This window comes from Mauremys reevesii, linkage group 6 (genome assembly GCF_016161935.1).
Source record: "Mauremys reevesii isolate NIE-2019 linkage group 6, ASM1616193v1, whole genome shotgun sequence".
NCBI lineage: Eukaryota > Metazoa > Chordata > Testudines > Geoemydidae > Mauremys > Mauremys reevesii.
Genome location: NC_052628.1, coordinates 20,619,641 through 20,644,325, shown reverse-complemented (window position 1 = coordinate 20,644,325; position 24,685 = coordinate 20,619,641). Strand labels below are relative to the sequence as shown.

Sequence of the window (24,685 nt, the reverse complement as noted above, 5' to 3'; positions counted from 1 at the left end):
AAGATATTGTTGACATGGTAGCAAATCTTCCTTGTAGGATGCACTTTACTGGTATAGCATCTGCTACTACCAAAGGATGATGAACCAACAGTGTCCACAAAGGGAAGCCACCAAATTGCAGGGTTTTTTTCACTTCATATTTGAAATAGTAAAGAAATTGCTGTACTAGTTTTTGGAAACAGCATATACTAAATATAACCGTCAAAGCATTAACAAAATAAATAGGCATCGTTGGAAGAAAAGTGCAGAATTTCAAGGCCATTTAGTTTTTATTTATTTGGTAAAAAGCCCAGGTTAATCATGTGCTGGAGTACTACATACAGTGTGTTACTATGTATTACCAAGATATTTGCTTTTTAAAAGGAGCAAGCAGACAATTGCAGACAGTGCCAGTTCCAGCCGAATGAAGGGCTCAGTTGTGGCTGGTAGGATCAGCTTTGAAAAATGTCATCTGGATGCCCTGCTGGATGCCCTGGCAGCAGGTGGTCTCAGAAACAGCTACGGTTCCGAAGAATGAACAGGAGATGAGTTATGGGCAAGGGGGAACTCATCGTCAAGGGAGCAAGCGCAGGAAAAGAACGTTCAGAGGTAAACTAATTGCTGCTGCGGAGGCAGGAATGAGGGAGCTGAAGGCAGAAGCACCAGTGAGCAGCTTGAACATGTTCCAAGCCTAACGAAGCAGAAGAATTGTTGGGAAGTGATTAAGCCGAAAACAAAGTGCTTCAAAAACAAACAATGCGAGTCTGTCAACAAAAGCTGTCTCTGGTGTAACCTTTGGCTTTCTGGAATGGGTAGCCTCCATAGCTGGAGAGTGAAGGGCTGTCACTGAGGGTTGGAGAAAGATGAAGTAGCAGTTTTCCTGGTGAAATGAGACCTGATCGGAATACTGGTATGTTCAAGCACATCATCAAGGAAAATATCTATTCCGAATCCTGACAGGTTAAGTCCTTAAATGGTGTTCAGTATCTTTAAATGATCACTGGGTATGTTCAATGATACACCCCACAGGAACTTAATGGCAAAGGTTTCCAGTCACTGCTAGCCATCAGGTATTTGTTGCAGGTGACTTGCAGTGGTTCTGGAAGATGATGGGTCAGTGTCATGTTTCTGCCCTTTGTCCTTCTTTTCCCAAGACTCTCCTCCAGCCCCTGGACAATGATACACAAACCAGCATTAGCCTGAGCCGACAATGGAATCGCACCATCTGTGCGATCCCTCAGCTGTGGTTAATTGGAAGGTATGAGAGAAGGCCACAGGGCACCTAATTGCAATGTTGGTGTAAGTCAAATACATGCTCCAGACTCAGCTGACAGGGTCTGCCCAGGGGCCACTCTAGCTATAAGCTAACAAGGCAGCTGCCTAGGGTGGCTGATTCTGCCTGGGGTGGCAGGGCAGCCAGGCCATACCTTCATGGTGCTAGACCTGGTGCTTGGACCCTACCGCCCACACCCTTTCCTATAACCAGTGAATCATCAGAAGGCTTGCCATTCTCCCCTAGAAAGCCCAATGCGTACACCCCCCCAGTTGAGAACCTCTGTTCTAGGTGATGGGAGGGACTGGTACACTGAAGTTTTGCCTTGGCTGGCAGATTTTCTTGAGCGGCCTCTGCACCTATCTGAAGTGAAGTTCAGGGCAGCAATAGGACAGTTTAAGGGAGCCCCTACCCCACATTATTTTTAGTTTTAAAGACTAACTTCCTACTGAGCACGTATCCATCTCCCTTTCTGGTTATTAGGCCTCCTACCTTGCTCATCAGTACTGGGGACAGAGAGTCTAACGGTTGTGGAGGAAGGTAAAGTATTTCCAAAGTCGTCTGCTGAGTCAGTAGTGTGACTTGCTTGAACCCAGAGGTCTGATTTCTCTGATAGTGTTTCTTGGTATTTACTGCAGTACCTAGGAGCCCTTATGTCATTGTGCTAGGTGCTGTACAAATGCAGAAGAAAGAACATTCCTGCCCAAGCTTCCTGCCTTTCCTGTTTGGTGACTGTAATACACATCACCTGTGTTACGGTTAGTGGCCAAGAATTTAGTTACTTAGTACTGCTGTATTTCAAGTTTGAATTCATAGAATCATAGAATATCAGGGCTGGAAGGGACCTCAGGAAGTCATCTAGTCCAACCCCCTGCTCAAAGCAGGACCAATTCCCAACTAAATCATCCCAGCCAGGGCTTTTTCAAGCCTGACCTTAAAAACCTCTAAGGAAGGAGATTCCACCACCTCCCTAGGTAACCCATTCCAGTGTTTCACCACTCTCTGAGTGAAAAAGTTTTTCCTAATATCCAACCTAAACCTCCCCCACTGCAACTTGAGACCATTACTCCTTGTTCTCTCAACTGGTACCACTGAGAACAGTCTAGATCCATCCTCTTTGGAACCCCCTTTCAGGTAGTTGAAAGCAGCTATCAAATCCCCCCTCATTCTTCTCTTCTGCAGACTAAACAATCCCAGTTCCCTCAGCCTCTCCTCATAAGTCATGTGCTCCAGCCCCCTAATCATTTTTGTTGCCCTCCACTGGACTCTTTCCAATTTTTCCACATCCTTCTTGTAGTGTGGGGCCCAAAACTGGACACAGTACTCCAGATGAGGCCTCACCAATGTCGAATAGAGGGGAATGATCACATCCCTCGATCTGCTGGCAATGCCCCTACTTATACAACCCAAAATGCCGTTAGCCTTCTTGGCAACAAGGGCACACTGTTGACTCATATCCAGCTTCTTGTCCACTGTAACCCGTAGGTCCTTTTCTGCAGAACAGCTGCCTAGCCATTCGGTCCCTAGTCTGTAACAGTGAATGGGATTCTTCCATCCTAAGTGCAGGACTCTGCACTTGTCCTTGTTGAACCTCCTGTGGCACTGAAACACATGGTACAAAAGAGGATGAGCTATATAGCATTAATATAGGCTTGGTTGTTTAAATTAAGACATCTCACTTTTTAATCCATGTTCTAAGATAAGTTAGCACGCTCTATTTAAAGTGCATATAGTACGTTTCCTTTGATAGATGTTTAGGAACTTGGTAGTATATGTATGAGATAAAAGCAGCACACTTTAATTGCATTTAATGTTCACATTTTTCTGTTCTTGTTCAAAACCTATATTTGAATAGTTACAGTGGGAAGATTTGTAAAGATTGTTCACAGATGCAGGATTTAAAAATATATACTTGCTGTAGGTATGTTGAATCATAAAATAAAGCTTGGAAGTAACTACTGAAAGTGGAGTAATATAAAAACAGAAGGGCTCACTTTGAATCAGTTTGCATCTTGCATCTGCTGAAATTTTAACAAAAGTTACTTTTTGATATTAAAAACAGCTTAACAGTGGTGCATGAGTTAGGGGTAGGGAGATTTGTGTGTGTGGGGGGAAGGAGGTTCTGTATTTAATACCATGGCATTTCTTCAAAAGAATGTGTAAAACAGTATATTGTGTGCATACTAACCATGCATTAATTGTGCAAGTCAACAACTGTCAAGTAGTAATTATAAAGAAAAGAGGTGAAGTACCTGGACGGTAGTAATGCTTCAGATAAATTGTACATAGGTGCTTTGATTACCATTGTTTACTTCCCTGCATCTCCCCACCCCCCCAACTTTGCTGGAAGTTACAACCCTTTTAACACAATACAACACGCTTTCAATTAGACAGACCATGTATTTGAAGTATAAAATGTTCCAGCTTCCATAATTCTTTATTAAATATTTAACAAGTTGCATCATTTCATTACAACAACTTCATTTTGTCACATTGATCTTTTGCTGTCAGGAAAACAAACTACAATCTCCTTCACTTCTCTTAAGAAAATAAATGGAAAAAGTGATTTTGTCCTTAAACAAAAACAAAAAACATTTTCCACTGTGTATCAAATCCAACCATACTTTAAAGCTATTTTGATAGTGAAAATGAGCATTATTTATAAGTAGTAGTTTTCAGGTGTTTTTTTTTTTTAATCAATTTTAATGTAGTTTAGTATAATTTTAAATAGCCTCATTCTGAGGCGTTTTACAATAAAAAGTTACGAAAGATCGTGAATTTCATCTGGAATGTTTGAAACTATTTTTCACCTTTGGAAGTAGTCATTTCAGGTTTAAATTTGAATAAAGGTCATAAGTTCACAAACACAGAGCATAGCAAAATCACCTTCTAGTGGTTTTATTTGGGTTCTGAGAATCATAACGTATTCACTATAGCATGGCTTTGCTAAAGCTGCATTGGAGACAAACTGCTCACAAGCCTCTTTAGAAGCCAATCCTGAACACAGAATTGATTAAAGTAGTATAAAAACATATTACATATATGTACTGCTGTATGTGGGTACACACTGTGTATATGTATATATAGTGGTAAAAAAGAACAAAAGCTACATTGACGTTAACTGAAAGAGGAAAACATGACATTCTAAATGAAAGAGCAACATAAGAAAATCCAGATGGCTTAGAAGTATAGAGGCATGTGATTAAATATGGTTTGTGGGGGTGGCCATGTGATATGAATGTAATGTTATGTGTGCAGTATGACAGACCTGAGGGATATGTAACATTAATATGGGTTAGATTCCAGTTTTAGCAAAACAATTTTCCCATGCGTTTCAAACAAGTATCGCTTTTTAGTGCAACGTCTAACAGATGTCGGAAGAGAGTTTTTTTCGGAATTCCATACAAGCAAAAGAAAAGACTTTTGTTATTAAAAACACTCTCATGCTTGTAAAAATATCCACTCTGGTAATTATAAGGGTTTTTTCTTTTTCATCTTACCTATTAAAAATTCGATTTTGTATATAGTTGGGTATACTGTACTTATTTATATATATTTGAAAAAAAGTGGTCCAAATGTGTCACTTATTCCTTCCGGTTATAAATTCCAGAACACAAAGGGTAAAATCCAGGCCCCACTGAAGTCAGTAAGAGTTTTGCTATTGACTTCATCAAGGCCAGGGTTTCACGCAAAGTATATGAACAGATTCAGTATCTCAGAAGTGAGATTTGCAAGTATGATACCGAACTCTGCAGTCTCGATCACCAGTCAGTAAAGGCTAATCACGTAACAGAGGTAGTGGATGTCTTTTGGGGTAGTGGAGATTGGGGGTGGGGGGAATGAGATACTTGGTTAGTCTGTAGAGCAGCATCCTCTGCTGGTTTGTCAGAAAATATTACAAGCGAGCATGCAGCTTGCCCTCCCTGCACGAGAAATTCAGAGATAGGGATGTCTTCTCTAGGATGAGAGATTTAAAAATAAAATAGAGTGAAATAACAAATTCACCTCTTTTTTTTTTTAATGTTGTTTTCTTCAGTGGCAAGACAAAAGGAAGATAAATTTTCAGGAAGAAATTAGGTCCAATCATAATGAGTTTCCATCAACTAGGAATAAATGCTGGAATTACGATACGTAACTGACCTGCGTTACAAGAGAGCCAGAGATATGAAAGACTTGATGTGAGCAAGAAATTACAATAATTTGGCCAGACAGAATCTTTTTAAAAATACAAATTTTACAAAAGTATCTGTTTTATGATTAAGAGGGTGAACTATCCATATATAGTCAAGGTGAATGAATGTGAATACAGTATTTGAATATTAAAGAAAGGCACCAAGTTAGAGCACAAGTCCAAATGGAGTAATGTCCTCATTAATTAAGGTTTAATAAATAAGAGACATTTAGCCACCTTTCCCTAGAAAGAGTCCTTCAAAAACAGTATCAGGAATTCCAGAAGAACTTCTAAGAGGTTCAGTGTATTAGAACAGAAACTCCAAGAAATCTACTTTATATCCTAATAGTCAATGCAAAAACAGCTTCAACATATACAGTTCTTAGTTGTAAAGTAATCTGTAGAATAGAATAAAACTCCCTTATAGGTGCTGTTTCACTGAAGCACACGCTACGTACCTGGACCTCACACAAGTCATTCGCAAAACTGAAGACAATTCCCTGGATTTAAAGAACAGATTCCACAGGTGGTAATGGCTGACACAAGGGGCATTTCTACAGTAGGGTTTTTAGTCACTAAGGTAAGCTACCTTAGTGCAACATCTGCTTTGCACTGGTGCAGTGCATTTACACTAGAGGTTTGCACCAGTGCAGCTACATCAATACAACTTCACTGGTGGCTAAAATCCAAGGCCAAGGATTGTGCTGCTCAGGAACTGCCTGTGAGCGAACAAAAAAGAACTTCTAGTATGCAACACAAGACTTTGTGCAATAAAGGGGTTAGACTGAACAATTCACTTTGCACATTATAAATTTACCTTGGTAATAGCCAGGATTACTTGCTGGAATACCAGCTCTGGATCTCTTAGAGACCCTGATGAAAAGGGACAGACTCACTTCTACAGTAAGGTTTAAGTTCTCTGGACTCTAAGGGGCTGGGGGATATTTTTTGAGAAACATTTCTTGTACTTATTATCCAACACTGAGTACTTTCAGTGATTAAAAATACACATTTTCTCCTTAACAGGAATTTACCTCAATACAGTAATGTATACTCAAGTCTTTTGGAGTTTCTATTCTTAGTTTATGTGTAAGTGGATCTGAAAAGACATTAGCCTAATTTTCTAAAAGCCTGATCTTAGAAAGTTATGCTCTGTATAACTGCAAACGATGAAATAACAGAGCCTTTAGTCTTTGCACACAGATCTGAAGCCCATTTTGCAGATGGGGAAACAGGCACAGAATTTAAATGACTCAAGCAAGGAGTCACAGTGAGAGTGATGGCAGAGTTGGGAATTTAACCCAAGTCTCTTGGCTCCCAGTTCCCCCAGCCTAACTGCTAGACTACACTATCCCTTATTACACAAGCCTTAGTTTATATTTCAAGTCTATAGCAAAAACTCATAGGAGTCCTGGGAAAAAGTTCTGTTACATGGCACCGAAGCAAAATGTTGCCTCCAAACATACAAAAACTCTTCCAAGTAAGACTTTTTTTTTTTTTAAACAAAAAAAAACTGACCATGGAGTATGACAAATTTTTAAAGGCAATTCCATGTCCTAGCTACAGAAGTTTGGCATTTAGATATACATTAGAAAGATCAGATCCCACTCTCTAAAAGCGTAAGAGGCTACCAAAATAGTGTTTTACATCTATTCAGATCCAGCCAACTTCATTCTCATGTCTAGGTTTTCAGCTCACCAGACGGAAAAAAAGGAATGTCTTAAAATAAAATTACTATAGAAAGGGAATTAACCTTAATCTACATTCAAATTAGAAGGTTCAAAACTTCTTCATGCACTTATTGACTCTTCAAACTTTTGTGAGCAAACGGAGGCTGCATCCAAAGCCAGTCAAAGTTTGACAAATTAGCATTTGCTGAATGTTATTAGCTTTGATGAGTTTTGATAAATTAGCTCTCATGGCTAGAGTTAATACTTGTTACACTCCCTGCCTGCAACTGCTGCTGAACGTGTTGCTGGCAGCGGATTGCATGTGCCAAAAAAATAATAATAAAAATAAATTTAAAAAAGCTCAGTTCTTGGCAATCAGGGGTGAAATTGTTTCAGATATTCTTGCACTCTGTCATCTTGCTTGTGAATAAGTGTTAGTTGGGTTCTTAGAAAAAACAACAAAGTGTGTTACGTAGATGGACAAAAACCTCACAAAGCTGAACATAATCAAATTGCTGAACGCATCTCCTCAAACCTACCCTACTGCTACGTTAACCATTTAACTTCAGTGGATCAAATGCAAGTCTTCTCTTTTGCCTTTAATCTATCACACAACAGATACAACTCAGGCATTATAGTTTAAGCATGCAACATGTCATAGGTAACAAAATTGATTAGATAACTGTATATATTAAATAAATCTTTGTGATTGAATAAAAAAAATCACAAAAAACAATTGGTGAGAACATGTCTGCAGGCCCAGCTCTACATCTGGTTTTTATACAGCAGCAGCAGCCAAATTCACAATTGATAGATATTGCACCCGAAAGACATGTGCAGGGAGAAGGAATATAATCACATTAATGTTTATGATAAAAAACAGATATGACCTCCATGTGTTACATAAAGTGCCTTTAGAGTTGGTGCAGTTGGAAACAAACAAAAAAACCCCAACCTTGTTATTTAGGTATCATTAGCAAATGCATACAAATAGGAGACAAAAACAGATCTGGTTTCCACAGTTCCAAATCAAGCAGTGCCAGGTTTCATTCAAAATGCCTCCATTGCAAATAGTAAAGAGGAAAGGATAGTAAAAGAACCACTGTACAAAGTTAATGACCGGGTTAAGCATTTTTTTCCTATAATGATAATGCCAACCCTATCCCAAAATGTTTTATAGTACACATAAATATTACCAAGGAATAATGAGGTGATTTCTTTATTGACCGTGAGATTTGGCATGCTATGTTATGATCCTCTCTCAGCTTGTAACTATTCTATTGATTTATACAAAAATGTAACATCCAATCTGTACTTTTTCTTCTGGGTACAGAAAATATTAATGTGCTGAATGAAAAGCTTTTAGATTTGCCATTAATATATTCCATCTGCAGAAAATTTCTCACAGCTTTTCTTACTCCAGCTTTTCTAATAGGTTGGGAGGACAAGGCTCAAAATGCATTTTGAAAGTAAAAATGCCACTGGCATGAAGTCTGGTATGAAATTAAGATAAGAAAAAATGCTCATTTTTCCAAGTAGATGACATTTTTAATTGTGATGAAATAAAATCGGAAAATGTCTAAATCATTTAAAAAGTAAACATGAGTTGTAATACTATACCTGTAAAGTGATTAATTCCATTCATTGTCATTAGAAAGTATGTAAAATATTTATTAAGGGCTTTGCCTACAGAGGCACAACATAAATAGAACAAGTCCTGCTGAAATGTAATTAGAGTACACGTCAACCAGTTGGTGATTTACTGTGGAAATATCAGAAGTGTTATCCACAGGTTGTAGTTCAAATTTCTGAATTTAGGCAACTGCACTGTAGAAGAGTTTGCTCCATGAACCAACATTGTGCAACTGTTCTGCCATTGTCACTTGTTAATGTCCATTAGGCAAATTCAACAGTTCAAGCAGAACTTGCTCGATGGGAAAAAAAAAAGTAGCTGTTTTAATCCACTCCTTCAAATCCTTGAGCATTTTCAACTGCCATAAGAAGCTTCTCTCGTAAATCTTCAAAAGATTCATAAGGAGGTAAGTCAAGGCGATTAAAGCTGAAATTGAAGGGGGAAAAGTATCATTTGATAATCAACAAAGTAAAAAAACTATACGGAGGTCAAATAATTTGGAGGCCTCATTAGGGGGGTGTTATCTTATTGTCTAAATGGAACTAGCTACATCATTTCCTTTTTCTCCTAAGCTCTTGTGCCCCTGCTAATAACCCTGGTTGCTCTGAAGTTGGTATCCACAGATAACCAGCCCTTTCTTCCCATTCAGACATGAGACTGGAAAATTGTTGGAAGAAAAAAATAATGTATTTTTAATTATTTCTTTCTATACAAAACCAGGCTTGAGACAGATTTGTATCAGTTCCAAAGACTCGGCAGAGATGCACTGAATTTAAAGGTCAGATGCTCATTTTCCCTCTAGGGGAGTGGGAACAGCAACAAAAAACAGAGAAGGCTCTTTGAAAACATCCTTGATAATTTAATAGATAACAGAAATTGTTCTGTAAGTAAGTTCAGCCTCCTGCTATAGAATTCTGTAGGATGGTTCAAAAACCTATGGAAAGGTGATTACTATTAAATGCTGTAAGTTTTATTTTCTATAGAACACCAAAGCATTGAAGCCCCATTTATTTTATAGGGCTTCCATACATGGAAAACATTCACAATAATTAATCTTTTGGGGGTTTTTTTTTGCTTCACAGATTCTCAGTGCCTGTCATCTGAGTTTTATGGATGTGTCTGGCTAACTTAAATTAAGTCAATTGGGCTGAGGCCTCCGCTTTTCAGTGAATTGTCTGACAAGGCAGGGGCAGATGGAGCCTTTTGGAACCAGCTGCTCCTGTGCACAGTGTGTTTTTCTGTGGTTGTGCTTTGTTGGCTCACAGATTTTCACAGAGCTCATTCTATCCACTTTTCAAGGAAGAGAATAAAAGTCATTCACTGAAACTGAACCCAGGCATGTGGTGATGAGAGTAAAAGCTGCTTGCAAAAGTAGGACTGGTTGGGGGAGAGAGGGAGGAGGGGAACAAGAGATTTTTAAAGTAGATTCTATTTGTGCAATTGCCAGTCCCGCTTTCCCATGTCACGTATTTATTTCCATTCATTAGTTTCTAAGAGAGAAAGAGGAAGGGGTAGTAATTCTGTAAGACACATGAAACAAGGGACAAAATAGTAATGTACTTCTAACGCGAGGCACTTTTGTTCCTTTCCTCGTGCCACTCAGAAGCACTGTCCCGCTCTCTGTACAATCTACCTTTCACTGCAAACAGAGCCCCAGGCACTAGTCTGTATTGTTCAAAGCTCACCACTTCTATCAAGCGACAGAGCAAACTTTAGGATGCAAACACCTACAAGTGTTTTCATATTAATTTAAAACTAGTATTTTTATGGAGAGAGGGAAAGTGATCCAGGCAGAAGATTCCTCCAGCATAATACTGATATGGCAAAAATGTGGGACTTGGGGCTTGACCATCAAAGGTGTCAAGTGCTCTGACCCCGATACAGCAAAGCACTTAGTCACGTGCTACAAGTGATGTGGTGGATCAGGTTGCACTGCTCTGTACCTTGCAGGATTAAGCCCTTATCCATTTGAAAAAGGTAAATTATATTTGAGACACAAAAAAGTCTTCTAGCAGAAGGGATTAAAACTGTTATAGAAGACACTTCCATCTCATTAGCACACGGGCTTAATTGCCAAGCGCTTAAGGCAATTTTCAGACTAATGGGTTCCTTCAGATTTGATAGAAAATTAACAGCTGCTGTACAGGAGTAGCAATTGGTTGAAATAAGGTGAAAAAGCTTTCAAGTAGAATCCCTTCTGTGCAACAAATACATTAAAATATATCAGCTGTAGCCCAAGAGAAATGTCTCCCAACTTTAAGGAACAACTGGATCACTGTCATATAGAACAAATTCTTTACCGAAATAAAAGTATGTAAGATTTAAAGTGGCTTAAGTGCATCTACATTAGGGGTTTGCACCTATTAGCTTTCTAACATAGATCAGCTTTTAATGTGTTGGACAGGATTAAACAAAGAACCTTTTGGAAACTAAGAGAAGCAGTTATAACAGACTGAAGTTGAGCTGGCTAGTTCCTGGAATTTTGTCGGTTTCATGCCGGCTGCAGTTTGAGAGCAGATAATTCTAAACTCCTTGAATGTTTAGAACTGTGGCAGTGAATGCACAAGGTTGGAGATTATCCCATTTTATAGAAAACTGTCTCTATAGCACAAAGGCATGATCCTAAGATAGAGTATGTTCCTGGCAAATTTGGTCACCAGTATCCATCCTTTCTTGGCAGTGTAACAATCCATAAACTCCTTAATTTTATGTTTTCATTACTCACCATGTGTGAGCTCTGGGCAATTTTTCAGGACTTCCCCATTGCTCTATTGTAAACAGCTGAGGACCATTTGAACCTGGACAAAAAGAGTAAAAAACCCCACAAGTATAGTTTAAGCACTGGATTTTAGATAGACTACTTAAATGCTATAACTCAAAATTAAATGTTTGCAAAATTATAGGCTAAATCCTGGGCTTGTATAATTGGTAGACTTCACTGACGTGAACGTACAAGTTAAAGATGCTATCAGGCCCTATATTTATAAATACTATCTACTCATTATTCCATACAGTTAATTTTAGGTGCAATGTATATAATGCCACAAAATAAGTATACATTAACACTGCAAACGCGATGTACCGGTGGGCTTCCAATCTGCACAGCAGCAGCCACACATACGCACTCTTTACCCTATCAAGCTTATTCCTGCAGAGAGCAAGAACATGCCCTCCACAGCTGCTGTCATAAAGCCTCCATAGGTTTTTTGGGTTGGGAAGGAGCAATTCAATTGACAATGGAGTGAAAACTTCCATCTTGTAATAACCCTATCGTGCATAGGTTCTCTTACTGGCCCATTATCCTATTCAGAATTGGTCCAACCCATTTCAAAGAGCAAAAATAGAGATTTTAGTGCTAAACAACCTTAAGTACCTTCAATTTTTAACTCACCATAAAGTTCAGCAAATCCATTCATAGGCACTCGTGATGTCCCAGTAACAAACTGCAACAACCGGATTCGCTTTTCAGCATCCATCAGTAAGACAGCCTAGTAACAAACAGAGAGAGTCAGCAGGCTGTAACACATGGTACAACAGTGTGTGCAGGCATCAGGTGGATTTAAAAAAAAATTCATTTGTATTGTCGCACAAGAACTAGATAGATAACTTCAAAGGCTGGAGAGTCTTACAGTATTTTCTTTTGCTGGCGTGATACCAGCCTTTCTAATCTTAGATAAAGAGACTCTTCTCTCAACTGCCATTAGGTCAAAACAGCCCACTGCTTTGGCAGCAGTTGGGAGTAGTACACGTTACTTCAGTATTTTGGATGAGTTGATACAATCAGTAAAAATAGTTACTTACCTGTAAAATACTCCTGGGGGAATTCTGCACCAAAAATTTAAAAATTCTGCGCACAATATTTTAAAATTCTGAAAATTGTATTTGTCAAAATAACACTATATAATCACTCCAGTTTCAATTATTTTGGTAATTTATTTCAGAATACCTGTCAGCAAGTATGTCTGTAACAATACAGAGACACACACAAAATTTTCCCCAGGAGCAGAAAGTTAAACAGTTCCTGCCTTTCTGTCCCCTTCTTTCCCCCAGAGCCCATCTGGGGGGCCCCCCTGGCTCAGACACCCTCAACCCCCCTCTTTCCCTCCCCAGCCCAGGGATCCACAGTTTGATTCTGGGTCTCAGGCTTGCACAGAGTTTTGTGTGCGCTGCCTCCTTCCTTCAGAGCATGCTGGGAACTGCAGCTGCTGCTCCAGTTCCCTCCCACTCCCACCTAGCCTTGTCCTCTATTTGCGAGCTTGGCTCTGCCAGGTCCAGCGCCCCCTAGAGGCAGCCAACATCTCTGCAGCCTATTCTGTGGGGAAAAAAGGAAATTCTGTGTGCCCAACATTAATTTCTGTAAAATTCTGCATTGCGTAGTGGTGCAGAATTCCCCTGGAGTAGTACAATAACTGTTGTTCTTCAAGATGTGTTTTGTTCACAATTACATCCCACCATAGGCACCTGCACAATCACTTAAAGGAGACTGACATATATAAACAGCTACCGCAAGCAAAGTGTGTGAAATGAGTCTTCCTAACAGAAGTCACAGAAAAGCAAATGACAGAGATTCCTTAAAACTGTATGATGCAATTCCTTGCTACTATCTTCTATGATATAATTTGATTAGATCAACTTAACTGAATGTGCTGTAGTCAGACCACAGAGAAATTCTATATTTATTACACCAAATTATTCCCTAAGGTATTGTTTTGATATGGAGGTTATACACCTGTATATTATGGCTATTCTAGCCACTGGATGAATGTAAAGAGCAGGGTGGCATTTATATATCTTGAGCCTACTGCTTTTACTGAAGGCAAACACATCTCAATGTCCTTATCCAGCAAAGCACATAGCTCCAAATTTATTTTTCATGCTTTATGTTCAACCCAAGTAGGCACAAGTGCTCACATCTATTTATGCTAACACTCCTGCCTCCCTGACAAAACAGCTCAGTATTTAGCAAGTACAGGTGTATCTTGAAGTGAAAGATTAATGAACAAGGCAAAGAACAAGATCTGTAAGAATCAAAATGACCACGTAAACTGCTGAAGATGCAAAAATCAAACCAGTATCATGGGTTAGCTTCCTATGCTGCTACGAACTTCAAAGCAACATGCGAAAGGGAAACTAGATTGGGAGAGTGGAGGGAGAGGGTCAAAAAGGAGACACTTCTAAAACATTACGCACAAAAAGTGTAACAGTAAAACTGAAGTGCTCATGTCTATACAAAGGGCTTTTTGGGGGAAGGGTGTGCTACAAGAAGGCTAACCTTAGGATGATTTAAATTGGGAGGAAGAATCAGTGCTGAAAGAAAGCAGCATGGAAAAAACAGCTGTGGCAGCAGATAGCAAATTAGAGCCAAGCTCACTATGTGATAAACAAAACAAAAACAAACAAAGGGTGACATTGGGTTGTATGTGCAGAGGCATCAAATCCGGGGAAGAGGAAATATCCCCTCTCTACATGTCTGTGATGTGACTGTACTCTTTGTTATCAAGGAAATATTAAGAGAACTAAGTATGTGTAGCTAGGCTAAGTAATGATCACAGGGAGACACAATGACAGTATACAAATATGTAGAGAGCTGAAACATCAACATTGGAAAAATAATTTCAAGGCGTAGAAGAGGGCAGCGCACAAAAAGGATAAAACAAAAAACCACACACACTCAGACCTGGTAGCCTGCTAAACAGGGTGACAGTAGAAGCAGTCTGCTTTGGACTTAACTATCTTGAATAATTGTGTATCATCTGCAAACATTGCCACTTTACTGTTCACCCCCTTTTCCAGATCATTAACGAATATGTTGAACTCTGTCAACCAACAAAAGAAGAATGCTAGTTATTATCCAGTGTGTGGAGAAGATACTGTTTGGTGTTTTCATGGAAAACAAACCCAGACTTCACACCAAAATGTACATCATACAGTGCAGCATTCATCTCAGAAACAGAACGATCATGAGAAGAGTGGGGTAAATAGTATTACCTTCCAGTACCACTGGATGACAGGATGATTTGGGCAGTAACCATTCTTGTAGATTGTGTGTTGTCTCCAGTCGTTAACATCAACATCTCCAAGGCCACACATTAATAACTAAGTATGGATGTAATTGTTAAGATGTTAATAGAAATTGGTGCACAAAGGAAAACACAATACCTACACAAACAGTGCTAACCCCTCCCTCCGCTGTCTTCTTTTAAACTGGTAGGCAGTGCTTATACAAATACAAAGGGAAGCTCTCCTATCTCTGGTAGAGTGCTTGGAGAATGTTGACCTGTGAACTCTACTAAGATGAATGTCATTAGTATGTACGCTCAACGAGACAGGGACCACATCTGTCGCTGAATCAGCAAGTTCTGAACATGCTTAAGGACCTAGCTCAATCTGTGCAAACATGTTTGTTCCTCCCCCCACCCAAATTAATGAAAAGCATCTCTCTCCACTCTAGATCATGATGATATAAAACACACATTCAACTGAACCAAATCGTTAGAGAGAAATCTACCCATTCCTTCAAATCCATTCACACACCATTCATTCCAGAATCTAGCATTTCTAAGAACAATATGCAGTACTGATCTACTGTCCACAAAACAAAGTCATGTAAAGCTACTAACCTCCAACTCATTTTCATCAAAAATTTTAATCAAATCTATAGGAAGGAGTTCTGTGAATCCCTGAAAGAAAAACAAAACAAAACGAATGTCTTCTCAAAAACAGATTTATAGTATCTGGTTTTCATTTGGTTGACATTTCTTAATTTTAGAGCAAACTTCCTCAACATGAACATACACTTCCATACCAGATGGTGAATATTATATTGTGGCATGGAGATTTTATTTATTTATTTTTTTAAGACAAGGATTTTTCAGTTTAACAGGCCTATGGTGAGTAGAATTTCTGTCATCTTCTAAAACCCAAACCACTATGTGGTTTCCATAAGACTAAGAACAAAATTATTCTAGTTAGTGAATTAATGGGAGGGAAGAACTGACTGAAGCCAGACACTTGGATTTTGGTGCTCTGCAGTAGCAATCCTTGTAATTTTCTAGAAGCCAGAGCCTGAAAAATGTGCAGCAATGGACAGAACTGCAATGAAATTTGAAACACACAAGGGAGAATTAAAGGTAGGATCTGTGGATCACTGGGTTCCAGGATCCATGGTTGCAGGGCAGCATGGCACAGAAGTAATCACTGCTGGCTAGGGAGGAAAAGAAGAGTTTTGAGAATGGAATATAGTTGGTGGTCACAATAGAAAGGTAATGTTAGGATCATCAGTTAGAAGTTCATGTTGCTTAATTTTAAAGCCTTGAGAATCTTTTAAGGTGAAAGAGAATGAGTATTACAGGAGAGGAGCCATAAAAACATTTTCAAGATTTTACTAATTTTTTCTAAACACTGGAATTTTGGGATACTGCAAGATTTCCCATCCATAAATTTGAGGCCTGACAAGTCCATGCAAAAAAGATGAATCTTGCTCTACCACAATAAATTGAAAAGATTATTTGGCAGAAAACAACTAATGAAGCTTACCTCCAAGAAAGCGTTCATTTGTTTCTGAACTCTGTTTACAAACCTCCACTGGATGACTAAGCTATAGCAGATAAACAAAAACACTTTTATTAGAAGATATAAACAGAATGTTTAAAGAGCTCACCTAGTCTAATGTTTTCAATTTCTCATTTGTAGCTTCAGTAATCATTCACCAAACACGGAGATAAAATAAACAGAGCAAACGAAGGGAAAAATGCCTCCAATTTATGTTTGAGTTTGGATGTCTACTGAGCATATGAATATGTGCATCTCTTCACTAACTGCTCAAACTTCCATGAGAAGACATGAGGTGGTGAAAAAAAAAATCACCAATGAGCATAAAAAAAGTAATCCCAATGAATAGCTTACATTAAAATGGCTTTGGACATATGTTTAAAAATCTTTAGATATGACCCTTCCACATCATTAGGAGGTTTGCAGTAAAAGTGCAGAAGTTAAATGAAATTAATCTTTTTGTTCCTATAGAGATTAAATTTATTTTAAGCAGAACATGGTGAAACAACTTGGTCTCTGATTGCAATAGCCTAGAAAACTCTTAAGTTTTTTTAAAAATGGGGCCTTCAAGGTAGACTCTAAAATTATTTATCCTTATTTTTTAGGCACCTAAAGAAATAGTCTTTCAAAAGCACTGAAACACTCAGGAGTTCCCAGTGAAGCCAGTGGAAGTTACTGACTCATTTAGATACTTAAATATAGATTTAAAGTCCTAACTTCAGGCACCCATTTTTAAAAGTGTTAGCTTGTATGTTTTACACATATAAAGTGAATTTGGGATAGTAAGTCATCCTATTAATTCAATTAAAAAGCAAAACTTCTGAAAGTTTTGCCTACAGCCTGAATTTCCATTATAAACTTTCTAGCGCTACTTGTTTTGTGACTGAAATCTGTAGTACTATGATGATTGCATACCATCGTACCATTATAAAAATTACTACTGCATTTTACTACATGAGTGGTCAAGAGAAGGTATACATTGTACTGATGGATTATTACTTTAGAACACTGGAGTATTTTTATAAGAGTATTTAGGAAGATTCAAACAATTCATTAAAATAGAATTCATCTGAATGAGTTTTAGGACCAAAAGAATGAGAGTTTGGAACTTTTAACAATTTTCTACAGATTAAGTGAATTTATGCAGAGATTATATCTACAAACAATAGCACTGATACATCCACCTGTGATAAAACAAGGAGTTCAGTTTTTGGGAAGGGTTTTTTGTTTGTTTTTTGATTTAATAAGAATACTGAGCCTCAGCATCTCCTAGAAAGGACTGTAAAATGATTTAAATAGTCTGCAAACAATAGTCACTACTATATTTAAACAATCTACAGTGCCACCAAGGTGTACAGAAACTCAAGCATTTATGCTGCTTGTACTACAATACTAAATCACTTCTGCATTAACATTTTGTGTCTTTTTGAATAACACTTTATAATTCCAATTCCTTCCTCATTCTTGCCCTGCATTCACAAACACACTCTTGATTATTGTGATATATAATTAATATAGGGTTTGTTTAAGAGGTACATTTTAGTTATCAGGCAGGCTTGTGAGCAGCTATTGGTTTGTATGTTTTATTTTTTTGTGGGTAGAAAAAGTGAGGAAGAGGAAGGTGTAGTTTATATTTTCATACATATTAGCTTGAATATTGTTAGTGTAATGGAGAATACAAATTATTTCTATGTACTGGGAGGAGTGAGGGGGGAATCCCTGTGGAATGTTATGAAAGGATTTTTTTCAGATATGCTAATTATTTCCATATAATGAGAGTACAACCAGGAAATGAGGAAGTGTACAAGTAAAAGCTACCCATTCCACATCTCTGAGAATAACTTGAATATGTGAGTCAATACAGGGAATACCTTGGGGCAAGCAGAATTCAGTTGTGCAAACTTTCACAACATAGCCCTAGATTTTCAAGGAGCTTTTCTTTATTGCTCAGTATTAAGAAGAAAGAGAAAATAAATGTTTATGGCACCTGATTTTGTGCGTTTGCAAACACAATAGTCAGGAAAAATAACATGTCTTCAATCAAGTAAAAACAATTAGGCTTGTAGATATATTTTAGATATGAAAAGCAGCAACAGGAAAGAATTCATAAAAACAGAGAAGAAATTAGAACATCTAATGCTTTCCCCATGAGAGTCAGTCAGTACACTGGAAAACTGCAAACAATATAAAGTAAAAAAATAGCAACTATTCCTTTTACAGGTTCCAATTCAGTATGTTACTTAAGCATGTGCCTAACTCTCATGCATCTTGCTGAATCATGACCAGAATGCTGAACAAAAAGTTACAAAATACTATGTAAGTAAAAAGTTTTGTTTATGCATGCTTGTAATAGATTAATTAGAGCTTTATTATTTGCTTATTAGTTGTATCTTAATTGGATAGGCTATCTAGTCTAATATCCATTTCCATCCACAGTAAATTTGACTTCAGATGGTAGTGTTTAGATATGGACTTCCTTTTGGTTTAGAATTTATACCCTAAAGTATAGTATTAATAATGGCAAAACCCAGAATAGATAGATACCCAGTCTTGAAAGTACCACCTGCCACAACATCAAGATGGCTTTTAATACATTCTATGCATTAGGGTGATTAATCTTGGTTCTACTTTTTACAGTGATTAAAAATGATAAAATTCAAACCAGCAAAAACACTAATACTCAGACAAGCCATATTAGTAAAAAGGATTTTTCTACTTAATGGTCAGTTGTCTGCAGAGTTTATGCTACACACTGTAATATCTTAACAAGTTAAATTCCAAAAAGCATGCTATTGTGGTTTGTTAGACTTTTAAATTAAACACAATAAAGTATATACATACTCAATATATTCCCTTTTGTTTTCATTTGTTACCATGATTTCTGACCCATTTGGCTTCAAATCAACTTGATATGTCTGTATTTTAAAAGATAAAAACAAAACATGAAATTATTTCAGGAAATATATCTTTAAGATCTACTATCTTTGAATAGTGTGTGAAAAGTTCATTAGAAGAGAGTTTTACATAAGTATCTGTTAAACTATTTTCTAATTCATAAGCTCTCTATAGTTTTCAATGTATGTTAAAAAGTAACTAATATGTTAAAACAGCTAATGAGGCTTTTATACTGATTGTCAAGATGTTTCATATTTAAAGCTGGCATCATTAGGACAGATTGCTGTATGGTCATTTATGAGCTTGAATTATGCACTGTATTTCATTATTAAGTGAGGCGGCAGGGCTGCATTTTGTGTTTACTATTCAACTGGTAAAGAATTAAATTAACAATGCTCAATAGGGAAAAGAGAGTTTGTTGAGTCAAGAACCCAGACTAACTGTGAAGCAATTTTTGGATTACCACCTCACAACACCTGGGACAGCAAGCCTGCTATGGTGGCTATCTTCCAGCAACACAAAGCTGCTACAGTGTCAACTTAACTGGCCGGGGTAGTATTTCTCCAGCATGGGCAAACCCCTAGGTAGTACAGGGAGTAGTGTCCAGGGGCAAAGGAAAATGAGCGCTGGGGCCATGGCAGCTAGACATAAGACAGACACGGGTTGCTTTAACTTATGCTAGGATCTAGTCCAGTCTGTGGAGGAAACAGGACTGGGGGCTATAAAGGTGGCACGTTTACCCTATACACCTCCTGAACTACCCACTACCACACCAGAGTCTGGGTCATTCTCCTTCCTTCTCCATTCACGAATGTCCCCTCTTCCCATACAGAAAAGGGGATATCATTCACTTCCATGGCTCCATCTCCCCTTCTCCAGATTCTGTAGGGGGGGGGTTATTTCACATGACGGGTTGCTAAAAGGGTGAAATCTGACTGGTGGGTGACACACACCATTCCCTGTGGAGCTTAGGTGAGGAAAACACAGCCCAGGCTGTATGCTTTTTTCAATGGAGCCTCCCATTTGACGTGGTGCCACTGCCAGAGGGTGCCCCTGGCATCTATGCAGATCGGAGGCGCCCACTACAAATGAAATCTCCTTTAGTGGTTGATTAATACTGAATTGTTTAGCAGGAGGGACACGATCAGAACACTAGGTCAAAGTATGAAGAATCATTTGGATAATGAACATGTTACGGTTTCGGCAAAATGCGGAACAGCTATCTGATTATCTAGACAACTATTTTGAAGAATTTTAAAAGTTAGCAGACGGCATAATAACCAGAGAAACTTTTATTTGAAAAAGGGCACCACCACAAAGCAGGCAGAGTTGTTAGAAGATTTTGTTAAGCACAAAAACCACAAGGAAAGAATTCTAAAGAACGTTTCTGATGATTATATAGTTCTGCTAGAAAGTGAGGTAACCTAGATGGGGAAAAAAGGAGCAAGACTGAAAGCCATTTACTGTATTTGTTTGCCACTTACTCATTGGTAGATCCTTTAAAACAAGAAATGCCAAAATTTACAGTAAACTAAAATAGATGCAAACAATGATCTGAGGAAAATGAAATTGACAAGCAGGAGTTCAACAAAAATTACTCTGAATGAGCACTGCATAAGCCAGAAAATGAGATCTTTTAATTAAAGAATGGAATGGCAGATTGAGCACAAGACGAGCTGTCAAACAACATATGCCCCTTAGCAGCAGCTGCAAAGGAAAAAAACAAAAACAGCATATTTGTCATGAAGGTGAATACAATGTCTTCAGGCTAGTCTCTCCAGATTCCTGACCAACACTTGGAAGCCAAACAAGTCCCTGAGAGAACCCTGTAAAGCATTAGTCCGAGTTCACGTTATGCTGGAACTGGACTCTAGGTATTTAGTCAGAATATGTGACTACACCTACAGTGCAAACATGAGCTTTGATTCACTCCTGCAGTGCAGGATGTGCACTTGGTCTAGGATTCATTTTAAGGGAGACAAAGGATGAAAGGCACTGGTTGACTTTAAGCTCGTATTCTGCTCCTGGCAATTTCTACTGCCAAATCCTGAAGTCTAGCTACACTGGTGGAACCCACGAAGTGAATCTAGCCCATGTTAGGTACAACCTTGTATTTCACTCTCAGCATTTTCATTTCAGAAGTAACTGGGGACAACAATAATAAACTAAGTACCTAGTAAAATGATGCGGAGGGAAAAGAGAGATTTGATAAAAACTATCATCAGTATGGGACAGACATACACAGAGCCTCACAGCTATGCAATAACTGAAGGTCAGAGAAGACAACAAAGGAAAATCACAAATAAAAGAACAGCTTTAGTCTCCTGGTGGAAGGGGATAAAGATATTCAGATCTCAGCCACAAATAATGGCATCCAAGAAGAGGCAGGATTTTGTTGCTTGTTTCTTTCCCATCACCAGAAGCTACATCACATTTAGACAACGACAAACAATATCTCAGAGCCATTATGGGCTCTGAATGTAGCACAGGTCCTTTCATTTTCTGTTATTGAAAGGAGGCTCCCCAGCACTTTACATATTGATAATAGCCACCCCATGGATTTTCTGCCTTGTTAGTAAGAACTATCAAAATCCTGCCCCTGTTGTTTAATAAAGGCGAAAGAACAGATGTTTGAAATTCTATTATTGTTCTTCACTTCTTGCATATTTTTGGGCTATGTATGTAGAATAAAATCATCAAGGACAACAGCAAATTCAGGAAGCAAAGATGTCTCCCTCTCAGGCATACACAACTTCCTTAAGGATTTCATTCAGTCACTTACACAAAGAGATTCTCCACGATTCTGGTTCCTCAGAGCACTTCAGTGCAATACAGTGAAATCAACTTGGAGAAAATTTGGGCTGTTGTATCATCTAACACGTACGCTACCTTCTGAAGGCTTTTAATGTGCTGCAAGAGGAGCTGTACGCATTTTGTCTAGGTGTGAGTTTCATTCAGTCTGTGGCTGAGCTGTGATTCCTCATTCCCATAACAGGTCCCATACTCCCTTACCAATCACCTGCTTTCACTGATACCTTTTTGGGGAAGCAAGAAGTATCCTTCCTTTTAAAATTCCTTATTTACCATTCCTAACCCCAGCCTACTGCAGTAAGACTGGAAATACTCCTGTACGTGCCACTGCTACCTCGGGGATTTCTCTGCATTAATATGGGGGATCTATCAGTCTCAAAGCTGAGAGGGAAAGTAGTAGACCAGAAGGAAGGGGAATGTTTTCAGTTCTACCATTCCAGAAAGGAGGTGACAAGAGGCAAATCAGGCAACGCCACCTCTTCACCACTCCCAAATGACATGGAGAGAGCAAATCTACTGGCTGGCCCCAGGAGAGGCACCTAAGAGAGATGGACTGCTGGCCAGATGGTGGGACTGGGGGTAGTCAGGTGGGGAAAAAGGGTGGGGGGGGGGGAAGAAAAAAATGGATGCCCAACCTGGCCTGTATCTCTCTTCCGCCACCACCCAGGAGTTGAGGAAGTTCCTGCCCTATGTGGCTCTCCCAGAGGCTATATGGGATGCAGGGTGTAGCTGGGAGGACCCTGGCCCCTCTGGGAAATGGAGGAGCTCTGGCCTTTGTGGTGACCCAAGGGGAAGGGGAGGAGGGAATAGGTTGTGGGACGGCCATGGCTCTGTTCCCGACCCAAGCCTCGGCTCCACTCCCGGTGCCAGCCTTGACCCCTGGCTGTGGCTTCGTTCCCAGCCCCAACCCCAGACCCTCCTGTAGCTGTGGCCCCAGCCTTGGCCCCATTACCCCTGTCCACACTTCCCCCCCAGCTCTGGGAGAGGGGAGAGTGTGACTGAAAAGTTTGGGGACCACTGCCTTAGAACATTTGTGGTGTTTAGTTACTTTGGCAGGCTGACAGAGTTTTCCTGACAAATGTGAGAGAGAGACAGGAAATAGTGATTTTTAACAGTTTCTGAGCAAAAGCTTAATAGAATTTCACGGGACAAAGAAAAGGCACCTTGGTAGCCTCAGGGTGGGTCCCCCTTGAGAATATCAAAGGCCTGCTGCAAACAGAGGTGGTGCAAGAGCTTCCACAAAAAATGTCACAAAAAGCTTTTATAATAGAGAGTGTTCGGCAACATAAAAATAGCATTTGCTACCAGCTTCCTCATTAGTAAGTTAGTTGTTCTTTGACCTAGTTCATTTTCAGTAGTGTCTATATAGTAAAAAACAAACAAAAAACAAACCCTATCTTCACTTGGCACCTTAACTGGCAATCTGATCACAGAGGCCAAAGTCTGCATCAGGCATGAAGACACCTACCCTCTCACCCCCGAGGTGGTCCCCTCCAGATCAAAAGCTGAGGAACTTTTCTAGCAGAGTGTTGGGGAAGCTTGTGCACACCACTGCTTCCCATACTGTTTGTAGTTCACCTCACTGACAGGATTGCTATTTAGTGACCTGGCCACTGGGCCTGAATGGACTTACTTATGGAACTTTCCCATAGTCTTAGCTGACCCCTGGAGAAAGGAGTCCAGGATCTGAGCCCTGCATGGCAGTTGGCAGTACTGACCATTAACACTTGAAAGTTCGGATTAAGTTCCCAAACCACAAATACTGCCCAGCATTAGTGAATGTTTGGCAGTAACTGACAAGTAAAGAAGAAGGAAAAGTTTGAAATCTTTGTTTTCTTTTTTAGTAACCGATACATACCTGTCCAAAGTTTTCCTCATCTATGCAAAACATGAGATCCAGCTCCGTAGGGTCATTTTCCAGGATCCATTTCAAAGAGTTATAATATTCACTATCCTGTAGTAACAGAACAGGTTACAAGTAAGCACTCTTTGAAAATGCGTACATTATTGTTTACTTGCCATTACATGCTATATTCTATAAACATAAAAACCAATAATCTGAAATTAGAGCTCTAGAAATAATTAAAATGGATTGCAATCTCTCACATTTCTTATCTGATTGTACAGTCTTCCTTTTCATTTTGGTACAGCTATAATAAAGTGGAAATCACATAGTTTGCATTATTAATTTACATCAGGGGTTGGCAACCTTTCAGAAGCGGTGTGCCGAGTCTTCATTTATTCACTCTAATTTAAGGTTTTGCATGCCAGTAATACATTTTAATGTTTTTAGAAGGTCTCTTTCTATAAGTCTATAATATATAACTAAACTATTGTTGTCTGTAAAGTAAATAAGGTTTTTAAAATGTTTAAGAAGCTTCATTTAAAATTAAATTAAAATGCAGAGCCTCCCGGACAGGTGGCTAGGACCTGGGCAGTGTGAGTGCCACTGAAAATCAGCTTGAGTGCCGCCTTCGGCACACGTGCCAGAGGTTACCTACCCGATTTACATTATTCCTGAATACTATATTTTCTATGTTCACATTCATGACTGTGTTACTTAATACATCAAATTAAAATGGTCTGTAATAGCCCAGTAGTATCATTTCATTCCAAGGAAAAGTTGTTGCCAACTTATTAAGTTGCTTTATTGAGTTGAAAAAATCCACCAACTACTAGATTCCCACTATTTCCCTGGAGGG

General features: G+C 38.9%; 1 protein-coding gene across 14 annotated transcripts in view; it reads right to left on the bottom strand.

Annotated features, from left to right (window-relative positions):
- Window positions 1-7,677: 7,677 nt before the first annotated feature.
- NEDD4L (NEDD4 like E3 ubiquitin protein ligase) overlaps window positions 7,678-24,685 on the bottom strand; it is a 425,802-nt gene continuing 408,794 nt past the window's right edge. For all 14 annotated transcript variants that reach the window (XM_039544808.1, XM_039544801.1, XM_039544805.1 and 11 more), the window contains 8 exons: window positions 23,842-23,937; window positions 19,119-19,192; window positions 16,263-16,323; window positions 15,347-15,406; window positions 14,715-14,822; window positions 12,118-12,214; window positions 11,452-11,524; window positions 7,678-9,152 (listed from right to left, as the gene is read on the bottom strand). In XM_039544808.1, coding sequence (XP_039400742.1) covers window positions 9,050-9,152; window positions 11,452-11,524; window positions 12,118-12,214; window positions 14,715-14,822; window positions 15,347-15,406; window positions 16,263-16,323; window positions 19,119-19,192; window positions 23,842-23,937 — 672 coding nt within the window. In that variant the 3' untranslated portion in view covers window positions 7,678-9,049. The remainder of the gene's footprint in view (window positions 9,153-11,451; window positions 11,525-12,117; window positions 12,215-14,714; window positions 14,823-15,346; window positions 15,407-16,262; window positions 16,324-19,118; window positions 19,193-23,841; window positions 23,938-24,685) is intronic.